This window comes from Coregonus lavaretus, assembly GCF_964263955.1.
Source record: "Coregonus lavaretus genome assembly, chromosome: 30".
Classification (NCBI taxonomy): domain Eukaryota; kingdom Metazoa; phylum Chordata; class Actinopteri; order Salmoniformes; family Salmonidae; genus Coregonus; species Coregonus lavaretus.
In genome coordinates, this window is record NC_140017.1 from 23984683 (window position 1) to 23999253 (window position 14571).

Consider the following 14571-nt stretch of genomic DNA (forward strand, 5'->3'; position numbering starts at 1 on the left):
AACAGTGTAAACAGACACTGTTAAAAATGATTTTCACCAGTGCCAAGGTACAGTGATGTATAGTCTAGATCAGCATGTGGTGTTGGAAGATGTATCTGAGAATAATCAGAAAATGTGCTGCTTCAAGTGATGAGGGCTGTGATGTGTAGCCAGTGCATTACAGACCTGACAAGGCCTTGTCAGAGAGAACACAATGTGTTTGCTACGGCCTGCATTAGAGCAGAGACGGAAGCAGAGAGGACAGGAGCAAAGCTTGGCAGCTGCCTGCTCATCTCAGCCGAAGGGAAGGCACTCCATAATTAAATGCTGTCTAGACACTGTTACCTGCAGTCCTACCTAGGTGAGGAGAGAGATAGTGTAGGAATTAACTCTCTCTCGCACACACTTACACGCACCACACACCACACACACACAACAGTATTTCTGATGACAATGTTTCATTTAGTACAATTAAATGAAGGAGCATTCAATGATAGCCTATAACAAAAAGCCTTTGTATAACCACAAATAGCCCTAGACTCAGGATCAAGGAAAACAGAAGAAGCTTGCTTTTAGACTTGTTTCAGAAGCATGCTTTTTGTCCCTAGTTGTTCCCTGTAGGAGCAAGGACGTGTTGCCTGGAAACGACTTTGGATGTTTTTTACAGCCTTGAGCAAAGGAGATGGAAAAGTACGAGAAAATCAAAGTGGTCGGAAGAGGAGCTTTTGGGTAAACCAAAAGTTATTAACTTTGAACTTCTTGATGAAACTACACCGCTAAGTCACAGCAATCTTATTCACACTTTGTTTGTGATGTTTAATTTGTCTTCCTGTCAAACTTAAGTTAGAAGTTAAAGTTCGCTGCTTGTCTCCTTTGCCAAATCACGGAATGTAAATATGGTTCAGGCGCGCGCATATTTTAGAAATATAATTATGCACTCATTCTATTTCTATGGCCGCCCTGTCAATATTGTACAATACTAGTACATGATGAGTGCAAAGCTACTGTGTTGTCGTTCTAGTCATAACTGTAATGTGTTATGTTATTTAACCATTATATAAATGGTCAGATTCTAGTTCTAGATTGTTTGCTAATGCCCTCATGCATGAATGCATTACAAAGCACCAATATCAGTGGCAATAATGTACAAGAGTGCACAAGCTAGTAGGCACACTGTAAGGGGATAGCCTACACCAGAACACACTTTCCCAATTCTTCCCCATGCTACTCATTCTCTGCCTTCCCATGTCATGTGTGACAGGATAGTGCACCTGTGTCGCCGGCGCAGTGACGGGGCCTTTGTGATCCTGAAGGAGATCCCAGTAGAGCAGATGTCCCGTGATGAACGCCTTGCCGCCCAGAATGAGTGCCAGGTGCTGAAGCTGCTCAACCACCCCAACATCATAGAGTACTATGAGAACTTCCTGGAGGACAAGGCTCTGATGATCGCTATGGAATATGCACCAGGTACTAGAACATTACCCCCCATTGTTTGTTACATAACACATAAGGTACATAGCTCAGTGTTCTCATGTAAGTCTGACACCTATACTGTAACATAGGGTGTCAAATATGTTTTGCTTGTCAGACGTTCCCCATGAGGTGTTATTCAGTCTCATCAGATGTCAGTCCCTGTTGTAGTGCTTCAGGAGACATATGATAAAGGGCACTGCATTATGTTACATAACTCTGGGTGGCCTGAGAGCATGATCTATTCTGCTGTAACTGTATTATTTTCCTGCTTTCGTACTGTAGGTGGAACCCTAGCTGACTACATTCAGAAGCGCTGTAACTCCCTGCTGGATGAGGACACCATCCTGCACTTCTTTGTCCAGATCCTGCTGGCCCTGTACCATGTGCACAACAAGCTCATCCTACACCGGGACCTGAAGACCCAGAACATTCTGCTTGACAAGCATCAAATGATCGTCAAAATAGGCGACTTTGGAATCTCCAAAATCCTTGTCAGCAAGAGCAAAGCCTACACTGTGAGTGGACATGACGTAGGATTGGTCACCTGACTACATGTAACGGCCAAATGCGTACTCTGATGATAAGCATAGTCATAGGCAGCACTGGCAGTAGAGTTGATCTTTTGTTTTTGTTTTATTTCCATTCAGGTGGTGGGGACCCCATGCTACATCTCTCCGGAGCTGTGTGAGGGGAAGCCCTACAACCAGAAGAGTGATATCTGGGCCCTGGGCTGTGTTCTATATGAGCTAGCCAGCCTCAAGAGAGCTTTCGAGGCTGCTGTACACATCTTTTCATAATGCACTTCATACATTGTCATTCCAATTTCATAAACTGTCCTTGCACTTTGGAATTGTAGATCCAAAAGATCAAAAAATGGCATTGAAGTTAATCATATCTTACATTAGTCTTTGAAGCACTTATCTTTCCATCTCCATGTAAAATGGATTTAATTTGTGGGATGATGCCTAAAGCTTACTGGTCCAAAAGTAAACCCATAAAGAAATCAAGGCATTAGCATAGTTTGAATATTTAACTCCTCTCCGTGGGCTTACTCACACTTCCTTCTCTTACAGAACCTACCTGCCCTAGTGTTGAAGATCATGAGCGGTACCTTTGCCCCGATTTCAGACCGGTACAGCCCAGAACTCAGGCAGCTCATCATGAACATGCTCAACCTGGACCCGTCCAAACGCCCACAGCTCAATGAGATCATGGCCCACCCTGTCTGCATCAGACCCCTGCTCAACCTCTACACTGATATAGGCAACGTCAAAATGCGCAGGTAATGAATGCCACAAAAGTCTATATCCCAAATGGCACACTATTCCCTATACAGTTCACTATATAGAGAATAGAGTGCCATTTTGGATGCAACCAAAGCCTCTAGCTTCTAGTCACCAGACTCATCATAAGAAAACAACATGTATCTGATGTATACATACATTACCATTGATGGAAATGTAGGTATACAATATTCAAAAGACATTTTGATTTCTGGTCCAGAATTGAGAAACCACTGTCCACCGTGCAGTCAGGAGGTCATGGTAGACCAGGAGGGCGAATGACCGGCACAAGGTCATTCAGAGGTCAGTGACATTCCACCCACATCCATGATTGAACCAGTTCTGTAATAATTAACACCTTTAGTATAATGTTCTGTCCTGTATTAGATGGACGGATGGGAACAGGAAAGTTGCACTCCCTCCCCCTGTCATCAGTGTACACATGGGGCAGTGGCATCTCTGCGCCCCTGCGTCTACCCATGCTCAACACAGAGGTGCTGCAGGTGGCCCTGGGACGCACACAGAAGATGGGTGTCACCAAGTCAGGCCGACTCATCACCTGGGAGGTCAGATTGGATTTCTTGATCCCCTTTTCCCTTCTCTGTCTGAAATAGGCTTGTCAACCTCAGTTAGGCTTCATAGATAAATATTTCCCTTAACCAACTAAGCTACTAGCTGCCTCTTTAATACCCTCAGATTATGCATTAGGATGGTTAAAGGCTGATAAGATAAAGGATTTGTTTTTAACAATATGAAAGTGTTATCTGGATAGTCTTTAGTAACACCAGTATTTACACATTTCCTAACCTAATGGTGCCGTGCCAGGCTCCGTCAGTAGGATCTGGTGAGCCCACTCTGCCTGGTGCAGTGGAACAGATGCAGCCGCAGTTCATCTCTCGCTTCCTGGAGGGTCAGTCTGGAGTCACCATCAAGTCTGTGTCCTGTGGGGATCTCTTCACCACCTGTATGACAGGTACAGGCCATAATAGCATCTCAAATTGCACCCTATTCCCTATATAGTGCACTAATTTTGACCAGGGCCCATAGGGCTCTGGTCAAAAGTAGTGCATTTATAGGGAATAGGGTGCCATTTGGGACGCACAGCATCATTGTGTTTCCTGCTGGTGAGGACAGCATCCGTGTCAGATCAGCCTCAGTAGGGGAGCTTCACTATAGGAAATCAATATTTATTCACTGTGTGTTTTTGTTGCCTCACACACACACACACACTGCAGTATATAATACTATCATAAAGCACTGGAGCAGCATTGGAAAGTGTGGATGTAATCACCTCTTTTACTGAACATTCATCAGTGTTTGTGTTCTCCAACCGGGATACACCGTTAGTCACAGTCAGAGTCTTGAGGGAGCTGTCATTAGTCCAATACCAAAAGCAGATAACACAGGATTAAAGAACCTCTCTGAGTCCCAGCTGTATTTCATCACCATTTATCACCGTGGTGGAGCAGAATAGTATTCCCTTGTTAGGGATTAAAACCCAAACTGTTGGCCCACACTGTGATATAGCCATACCCATCAACTCATCGTACCTATAATCTCCTCTATTTATTTTCAATTTGCAGACCGAGGTATTATTATGACGTTTGGAAGCGGAAGCAATGGCTGTCTCGGACATGGGAATGTTAATGACGTAACACAGGTACATTTGAGGTTTGTTATAAACATTATTGTCGTCAGTCGTTCTGGTGAAAAAGCTTCAAATTATTTCTCTGTATGTATTTATGTCCAGCCCAAGATCGTGGAGGCCTTACTCGGATACGAGCTGGTCCAGGTGTCATGTGGTGCTTCCCATGTGCTTGCTGTGACCAATGACAGAGAAGTATTCTCCTGGGGAAGAGGAGACAATGGTAAATGAGCAAGTTTATTTTTGGGGTTGTCAGTCACTCTCTGTCTTCTTGGTTTATGTCAGCAGTGTCTGTGGGAGAGCTTGGCATTCTAACAGAATGTTATGCTTTCTGCCCCCTCATGTTCCCTATCTGGTCCCCTCTGTGGCAGGTCGCCTGGGGCTGGGCACCCAGGACTCCCATAACTGTCCCCAGCAGGTGCGTGTGCCAGGGGAGTTTGAGGCCCACAGGGTGCTGTGTGGAGTGGATTGCTCCATGATTATCAGCACCCAGAACAGCATTCTGGCCTGTGGCAGCAACAGGTAAAGTTACCTTCTCTTATAGGCTACTTAGTAGAATATTTCAGTTCCAGTTAACCAGGAAGCAAACATCCTCTAATAGGATGAAGATGTAACAAACTAGTCTACATTTAAAATCTATTTCCTCCTCTAAACAGATGCTTGTTTTCTAGCCTAAATATTGTGCATTTATTATGACAGTAACAACCTAATTAACATATTCAGTCATTGCATGAAAGTGCTGTGAAATTGCACAGGCTTTCCACAGAGGTCACTGTTAATGCGAGTGATACTTTTCATTAACAACTCACTAAAGAGCAGCGCTCACATTAAAGGTGAAACATGCCCTTGATTTCCACTGCACCAACACCCTGCTTGCTTAAGCACTGACATAGCTCTTCATTGACTTGCTTTGTTGTGTTAAACTAAAGCATGGATGTAGAGATTATGGCATTATCTTCTGGGCCAATATCCAGTGAGGCAGCATTCTCTTACAGTGACAAACACGCTCTCTGATAGTTAACCCATCCACCAGAAATCCTCATGGGCAGGAAGCAGGGTTCTATTACAGCGAGGGTTAGGAGAATGAGCACAGTGCTATCAGACCTGGGTTCAAATACTTGATCTGTGCTTGATTGAGTTTGCCTGGTTTAATGGACCAATATAATATTCTCAAAACTGCAAACCTTGCCTATCTGCCACTACAGACAGGCTAAAGCAAACGCTCATACTATTGGAAAGAATTAAAATAGTATTTGAATCCAGGTCTGAGTGCTATAGCAGGGCAGAGTGTGGTGCTGAGTGGAGACAGCACTGCCCAGATACCTGTGGTTTAGCTACTTCCTGCCCTCCCTAACTCTCTTACCCACTCCATACTGAATATGTATCTGCCTTGAACACAGAACAAGAAACTCCCCCTCAATTAATTCTTACAGAACATGACACAGCATTTCTTAACTGTTCTCCTTACAATTGTGTAGTGTGATATTGTAGAAAACACATTTCAGCTGATAAGGTCAACTGGATCTAGTTTACTTTTAAGATATCAATGTTTCCCTTTTGATACGATTCAAACGTTCTTTAATTAATTCGCCAGAATAGTAATTTTCTTCTAAGGCTGTGTTTACGCAGGCAGCCCACTTCTGATAGTTTTCCAATAATTGGGTTTGGACCAATCAGATCAGATCTTTTGCATGCCAATAATTGGGAAAAAGATCAGAATTGGGCTGTCCATTATCCTATGAACGTGTTGCCATGAAAATAATTGCAACTCCTCTAAATGTGCTTGGTTAGGTTCAACAAGCTGGGATTGGATAAGATCAACGCTGCAGAGGAGCCAGCCCCCTGTGAACAGATTGAAGAAGTCCACTCGTTCAGTCCTGTCCAATCAGCACCGTTGAACGTGGACATGGTTGTTTACATTGACATTGGAACAGCCCACTCTGTTGCTGTCACAGGTTAAATTATATTTTGTCTTCGCCTCGTATGCCTGATATGTCACCATGCAGTTCCTGAACCCATCGTAACTAGAAACCCAAAGTTCCTATAAGCTGCAAGGACGTGACATCCCTGTGTCATGCTTACACAGTAAAACATGTAGCTGTATTGCTATATTGTCCTTTGACAATACACAATATCAATCTTCTTCACACATTTAATTCCCCTGTTCCGTGTGTCCAGAGAAGGGTCAGTGTTTCACGTTTGGTAGTAACCAGCATGGTCAGCTGGGCTGTAGCTCCCGCCGGACCAGTCGTGTGCCCTTCCCGGTGCCGGGCCTACAGGGCATCACCATGGCAGCCTGTGGGGATGCCTTCACTCTAGCCATTGGATCAGGTGTGTAGGGGGCATTGGCAATCAGGGAAGATGCTTTAAGGGGATATTTTCAGTTTATATAAAATATTGGAGAAACGTGATGCCCTCAGTAAACTTTGGATGTTAGATAACGCACTTTATTAGAAGAGCTAATTGAACACTGTACCAATCTGTTTCTGTAATGTCTATGTGAAGGTGCTTTCAGAAAATGCTTTAAGGTCCTTAATATGTTGTAACAGATGTGTATTAGACATTTTCCAAAGGGTAGAGAGTTGTGGAGAATGACACAATACATGTCAGAATGTGTCAATGATCAGCTCAACCTCCCATAGGGAGATGGCAGGCACAGTCACCTCATTGTTCAGGGCTGGCTTTGTTCAGCTCTGCTCTCCCAGGGATAGATAGAGCCATTATGCTGGCATGGCAGGAGAGGAGAGGAGAAGAGAGGGGAGGGGAGGAGAAGAGAGGAGAAGAGAGGGCAGGGGAGAAGAGGTATAAGGAGAGGAGAGGGGAGGGGGAGAGTGGGGAGGGGAGGGGAGGGGGAGAGAGGAGAAGAGAGGGCTGTCTGTTAAGGATTGTGCAGATTCATGAATCCTGGGGTGTGCGCTGAAGAACGTAACTATTCTGTTCTCTCTATCTTGGTGTAGAAGGGGAGGTGTATACCTGGGGAAAGGGGGCCCGTGGCCGCCTCGGAAGAAAAGAGGAGGATTCTGGGATACCAAAGGCAGTGCTGCTCGACGAGAGCCACCCGTTCACGGTGACGTCGGTGGCCTGTTGTCATGGCAACACTCTACTGGCAGTGAAACGTAATAGTTTACCTATTAACTTTTTGTTAAACAAAATGATGTGAAATTGCCAGTAGCACATACTGTTTGTGGTGAAATCAAACAGCAATCACTAATCCCGGGATGAAAGAAAAGTGAAATTTGAGATAAGCTCTTTAGATGATGCTGACAGAGATCCATGTTTTTTTCCTTGTAGAACAGAAGGTCTGAAAGAGCCTATTTGTTAATAGCTTGATAATTAGCTAACCCCACAATGCAGATTTACCTGTAGCTTTCTCCCAGTCAGTCAATTCGGAAGTGACCACCAAGCCCCATGTTTGGCTTTTTGTTTCTCCATAGCCTCAGGGACTGTAGTAACAGAGGCTCATTAACGGTGGATGAGGCAATCAGTTGTGTCTTGCTCTCCACAAGCAATAAAATGAACAACAGGGGCCTGCCTCCCTGTCATGCTTAGCTCGTTAGCCATTGGGGAGATGAGCTGGGGTTAGCTCTGTCTATAAACCTGAATGTAAAATCCAGTGTCTCTGATAATAGGCATCCTCTGTGCCATCTCCACAAAACCAGGCAGAGGGTTGGTTAGGTTGTATGTCTGTATCCATTTACACCAGTAATCATTTACTCACATTTCACTATTACCTTACTCTGCACATTTATAGTTATTGATTTCAGGTTGCTTGCATGCAGTTTATGGATCTTCAGGTAATGTGAATAGTTCCCCAACCTCAATAAGATAATGTATTATCCAGCCTGTGAGTAATGGTCCCTCTCATCAGGAATAGCGGACAAGCTAGCAATTCCTCTGCTTTAAAACAATGATGGTTTCCCAAATGGCACCCTATTCCCTTTGTAGTGCACTAGTATTGACCAGAGCCTGTAGGGCTCTGATCAAAAGTACTGCACTATATACGGAATAGGGTGCCAATTGGGACGCAACCAATATCTATTAAAATGACGCATGGATTAAACTAAAGCAACCCTCCCATTAACAATAGATGCAGATTTAGAAAGATTAAATTGCACATAAAATCTAATCAGTAAGTAAGAGAGACGTCTCTAATCTTTGGAAGAGACCCAAGTTACAGTCCTGTTCCAGTGTAACTCTGACCTGGCTGCGTACCATGTGGTAGTGACCTGAAACGCCAACACAGTAGCCAGAGTGCCCTCACACAGGTCATTTCACCCACATTTGACTTCCATGGGGTTTGTTATTTTATCAATGTATGAGTAGTACATTAGTCCAGATACAGTATGACTAAATCCATGGTAGACAATGGCAGTGTGTAGGCATTCGAAACATTCTTGTGCCACCACACCTACTGCATTGTGTCTAAGTGAAATAATCAAGAAGTAAATGTGGGTGTATCTACAGTACCAGTCAAACATTTGAACACACCTACTCATTCAAGGGTTTTTCTTAATTTTTTTACTATTTTCTACATTGTAGAATAATAGTGAAGACATCAAAACTATGAAATAACACATATGGAATCATGTAGTAACCAAAAAAGTGTTACACAAATCAAAATATATTTTATATTTGAGATCCTTCAAATAGCCACCCTTTGCCTTGATGACAGCTTTGCACACTCTTGGCATTCTCTCAACCAGCTTCACCTGACATGCTTTTCCAACAGTCTTGAAGGAGTTCCCACATATGCTGAGCATTTGTTGGCTGCTTTTCCTTCACTCTGCCGTCCGACTCATCCCAAACCATCTCAATTGGGTTGAAGTCGGGGGATTGTGGAGGCCAGGTCATCTGATGCAGCACTCCATCACTCTCCTTCTTGGTAAAATAGCCCTTACACAGCCTGGAGGTATGTTGGGTCAATGTCCTGTTGAAAAACAAATGATAGTCCCACTAAGCCCAAACCAGATGGGATGGTGTATCGCTGCAGAATGCTGTGGTAGCCATGCTGGTTAAGTGTGCCTTGAATTCTAAATAAATCATAGACAGTGTCACCTGCAAAGCACCCCCACACCATAACACCTCCTCCTCCATGCTTTACGGTGGGAACTACACATGCGGAAATCATCCGTTCACCCGCACCGCGTCTCACAAAGACACGGCGGTTGGAACCAAAAATCTCCAATTTGGACTCCAGACCAAAGGACAAATTTCCACCGGTCTAATGTCCATTGCTCGTGTTTCTTGGCCCAAGTAGGTCTCTTCTTCTTACTGGTGTCCTTTAGTAGTGGTTTCTTTGCAGAAATTCTACCATGAAGGCCTGATTCACACAGTCCCCTCTGAATAGTTGATGTTGAGATGTGTCTGTGACTTGAACTCTGTGAAGCATTTATTTGGGCTGCAATTTCTGAGGCTGGTAACTCTAATGAACTTATCCTCTGCAGCAGAGGTAACTCTGGGCCTTCCATTCCTGTGGTGGTCCTCATGAGAGCCAGTTTCATCATAGCGCTTGATGGTTTTTGCGACTGCACTTGAAGAAACATTCAAAGTTCTTGAAATGTTCCGTATTGACTGTCCTTCATGTCTTAAAGTAATGATGGACTGTCGTTTCTCTTTGCTTATTTGAGCTGTTCTTGCCGTAATATGGACTTGGTGTTTTACCAAATAGGGCTATCTTCTGTACCTTGTCACAACACAACTGATTGGCTCAACCGCATTAAGAAGGAAAGAAATTCCACAAATTAACTTTTAAGAAGGCACACCTGTTAATTGAAATGCATTCCAGGTGACTACCTCATTAAGCTGGTTGAGAGAATGCCAGGAGTGTGCAAAGCTGTCATCAAGGCAAAGGGTGTCACAAACCTTTGACTGGTAGTGTATATCTAAAATACATGAGGGAAATAATTCAATACCTTTCCTGAAACCTTTTACAAGACTCAGTCCCCTTATAGTATGTAACTGTACACATGCAGGCATTGTGTAAGATGGTATATTCTTGTCTGTCTTTAGTGCTAATGTAAGTGATATGTTGATGGCTTCTCTGATTACTCTTCTCTTTCTTAGCTTTGCTTGAGGAAGCCGTCCCCAGATGATACAGCTCTGTAAACCATCCCACCACCGTCCACCCCTTCGGTAGCGGTCAAGAGAGAAACAGTGGCACAAGGTGAAGGACTGCTAGACTCCGCTGAATAACCTCTTCCAGTGGCCTGTCCTTTACTAAGCCTTTAGAGGATTCCTGCACATCTTAAATAGTTTCAGTTGCTCTGTCTCAAGTCAGTTTATATTAACTTTTAATGTTATGTTTTTCATACAGTATTATGTAAACGGTGGTGCCTTATTAATGGCACAATTTATGGAACAAATGCAAATAATTCAAAACTTTTCATTTTAGAAGCTATTTAGCTTCCTAAGCTTGTGTAGCTGGTAGCTAATAGAATGCTCTACCAAAAGTATTGGAGTGAGATTGCAGGAGGAAGTCATTGGGGAGCTGTCATGCAGTAAGGCTTTGTCTTCTCTCACCAGCGAGGTTAGCATGATACAACACACAGTCCCAGGATGTCTAACTGGTTTGGTAGCTTTATTTACCCAGTATTGAGTTAGGCAAAACAGTGTGTGTGAAGAAGAAAGGCTGCTTGTTTAGGACTGCCACTACAGTGTGAGCCGACTTGTCAGTCAAATGAAGCAAACAAGTACGGCACTTTAAATCTTGAGCACATTATCAGTTCTCTCATTGTGCTTTTAGGATTAGTCCTCATCAATTGGATTAGTAACTTTTGTTTTCATTCACAATAACAGATGGTTTGTTTAGTGTCATAGTAAGGTACTTTTACACAACACATGAACAGTGAAAGTTTCTTTAAGACTGTTGACTAAAGGAGGCCACTTCTATAGTAAATGCAATTCAAGACACATAGACCTTTCAACCCTCAAGTGTTCATAGATTGTTTAAGATTTTTGATGTGGAAGTGTCACTAACAAAGCATGGCACAGGTGTGAGAGACACATTAAGAGTCAATATTGTCTCTTCAGCTGTGTGTGTGTCGTAGGCATGAGTCAGTTTGATATGATGTGCTTAATTAGAACACTGGCTTCATCCCAAAGGGCACCCTATTCTCTACATAGTGCACTACTTTTGAACAGAGCCATATGGGCCCTGGTCAAAAATAGTGCACTATATAGGGAAAAGGGTGCTATTTGGGACGCATGCACTGGCTTGATCTTACTCGGGAAAGCCTCCAAACAGGCTGGGATGGTAAGTGCTCCAGACAGAGGAAATCAATGTTATTGGCCTTCTCTTTACTATCGCTCTGTCACCCACTCTAGTATCAGTGATGTAGTGGTAAAAAAATTGGTGGGTAAACTGATCGCCGGTCGCGGTGAAAAAAGTTACTCTCCCTATACTTTCAATGCATTTTCCCCCAAAAGGTGGGTCACTGTCTAGTATCCAAGATTATGATTTCCAAGCAGATTTTTTGTTTTCCATATTGGAAGAGATGTGAATATGATTCATGTTAGTGGTTTGCCTGCAGTATTGCTAATTTGCCAAAACAATCCTATTCATTTATCTTATGTGTGGTACCACTGACAGGTTTTTCGTAACAAAATATGAAGTATCTTATTTATCAATCATTATGTAACAGATACAATGTGTATTTGCACTGTTATTACATAGTTACTGCCTTTGTTGTTGGTATATGAATATGCCATTTTATAAATTCTGTGAAATAAGAGGGAATGGTATTTTCTTGTGTTTCATTATACATACCAGATAATTGATTAACAGTGAATAGGACGCCTATTGTATGTAATACAATGCCCACTTTTCTGTAACATCAACCAAATGAGAAATGAATAAGGGAAAGACATTTGAAACGTATATTCTTTGTTTGGGTTGCTATGTCATGTCAGATTACTTATAGTAAATACTGAGCTAAATAATCTGTATTGATTGTGATGAATTGAGGCAGCAATAAATCAGGAGTTAGAAAAAGTAGAAAACATGTATTGGTTTGTTCATGATTTCTATAAATCTACTGTGTATATATAGATATAGAATGTATATAGAGCCCCACAGTGGAGGTGTCATAATACCCATAAAACCTAGCGGTCAAACTGAAATGGTTCCAATCGTTTTTCCACCATACAATTTTCCCATAGGGGACTTTAGAAACACTTAAAATAAGGGCTGTGTTTCGTGTAGGCTTATCCTGGCGTGACGTTTTGATAACCATGTAAATCTCTCTCAGACAAGGTGACTTTTATCAATATATTCGAAGTAGACATCATGCAAACCTACAAATCCCTGCAAGCTTCTGCACATCATTTCTAGCTGACACCTTTGCTAACAGGTATTGTGTCAATTTAAAACTTGCACAAGACAGTTCTCAGAATTGTCCATTTAAAGAAATGTTGCTAACATTAGATAGTTAATGCAGAGATTCTTACCTTTGCCTCGATTCGGCACGTCCAGATCATCATGGCATTTGTAGTTTTTTATGATAGCCACATTAGCAGCTAATTAGCATTTCATTTTTGGCTGATAAATACAGGCGAATATATTGATAAAAGTCACCTTGTCCTGGAGAAATTTACATGGTTATTTAAAGGTCACGCCTGGGTAAGCCTACACAAAACACAGCCTTGATTTGAAGGGTTTCTAAAATCCCCTATGGGAAAAATGAATGGTGGAAAAACGATTGGAACCATTTCCCTGTTTGACCGCTAGATTTTATGGGTACTATGACTCATACTGTGGTACTCTATTGATGACAGGGTCTATGATTTAGTAATACTACAATGCTGTGGCGGGTTTTCGCCAGTTATTTGAAGAAAGCACATGTGGCTGTGCCTGTGTGATGATGTAATCCTGAAGCAACAAGGTTGGTGATGACAACCTATGGTATTGAATAATTGTAAATGGACACAATTGTAATGATTTTAAAGACAAATTGTTGTCCTGCCATTTGAAACCACTTCCGACAATTATCGAAGTCAATGTTTCATATTGATGATCATATTTATCTGCAATTTATGAATATCAGGCTCTTCTTTTTCACGTTCACCACCAGAGGGCAGCTGTTCCTAATTAGTGATTAATGTGTCTACTTAGGGTCAATTAATCAATATATGTTATGTTTTCTGTGCAGACTTTAGGATATGTCAAAACATATGTAACTTTTTTATTCAACATTAGATACTGTATCTGTACCCTTTAAGTGAACATGCTCATTTCAAGCTATTAAATCAAGCCACATAATTTGCAGGTGAAAGCCTACATTATTTCCATTCATTTTAGATTGATATCATTCATCTCATAAAAAGAGAGTTGAATTAAATAGCTGACAAATAAATCAAATCAGAGGAGAAGATGTAATTGACCCATAGCATAGAAAAGCAGATAGGCTATGTTGATTTCACTTTCGACTCCTCCCGCAAGAAAAATAGTAGGCGGGGCTATGTACCTAAACAGATGGGATGAGAGCATTGTCTTCAATCTGTCAGTGTTACCTCTGCGGAGAGACATGCGGAAGATTTTCCTGCATTTGTAGACCCAGAGGAAGATTGTCAGAAGAAGACATCGCCAGGTTTGTATGCAATACCGTTTGTACTGTCGAGGATTCCCTTTGTTTCCATGCACTCGGTCACCCGTTTGCTGGAGAGACGGCGGAGCTGAATCGGTCAATACTTTCGTCTCGCAAACCGATCTGTCTCTGACTGGCGAAGGGGACATTAATATTGGAGAATCTCTCTGCTGACGGCCATCAGAAGAGAGACATTGGTGGCATCATACCACAAATCGCGCAAGTGGACAGGACACAGAGGCGAAGGGAGAGACATTCATCTGTAGTGTATTTCTATTAATCCTGTAGCAATGCCGGGGTTTGATTACAAGTTTCTGGAGAAACCGAAGAGACGGTTTCAATGTCCCTTATGCAGTAAAGCCATGCGCGAGCCTGTTCAAGTTTCTACGTGTGGCCACCGATTTTGTGACACATGTCTACAAGAATTTTTAAGGTAAACTGCTGGTCTGTGTCTGTCTCTCTCTCTGTGTGTCTGTCTCTCTCTCTGTGTGTCTGTCTCTCTCTGTGTGTGTGTCTGTCTCTGTGTGTGTATGACTCTCTGTGTGTGTCTCTCTGTTTGTGTCTGTCTGTCTCTGTGTGTGTGTGTCATAGTCCAGACACAGAGCGATTA

The 14571-nt window shown here is 42.5% G+C and overlaps 2 protein-coding genes across 2 annotated transcripts in view; both read left to right on the forward strand.

The window, feature by feature from the left end:
• Positions 1 to 624: 624 nt before the first annotated feature.
• nek8 (NIMA-related kinase 8) lies at positions 625 to 12349 on the forward strand. The gene is made up of 15 exons (XM_084147581.1): positions 625 to 708; positions 1241 to 1446; positions 1735 to 1967; positions 2100 to 2231; positions 2526 to 2734; positions 2956 to 3038; positions 3123 to 3301; positions 3561 to 3708; positions 4319 to 4395; positions 4486 to 4603; positions 4752 to 4902; positions 6172 to 6335; positions 6559 to 6711; positions 7338 to 7496; positions 10444 to 12349. Exons 1-15 carry the CDS (start codon positions 662 to 664, stop codon positions 10470 to 10472), a joined length of 2088 nt encoding a protein of 695 aa, XP_084003707.1. The 5' UTR covers positions 625 to 661; the 3' UTR covers positions 10473 to 12349.
• A 1562-nt stretch (positions 12350 to 13911) lies between these two features.
• LOC311106079 (TNF receptor-associated factor 4-like) overlaps positions 13912 to 14571 on the forward strand; it is a 45349-nt gene continuing 44689 nt past the window's right edge. The window contains exons 1-2 of the mRNA XM_084148374.1: positions 13912 to 13964; positions 14250 to 14394. Of these exons, the coding sequence (XP_084004500.1) occupies positions 14252 to 14394 (143 nt within the window). The 5' untranslated portion in view covers positions 13912 to 13964; positions 14250 to 14251. The remainder of the gene's footprint in view (positions 13965 to 14249; positions 14395 to 14571) is intronic.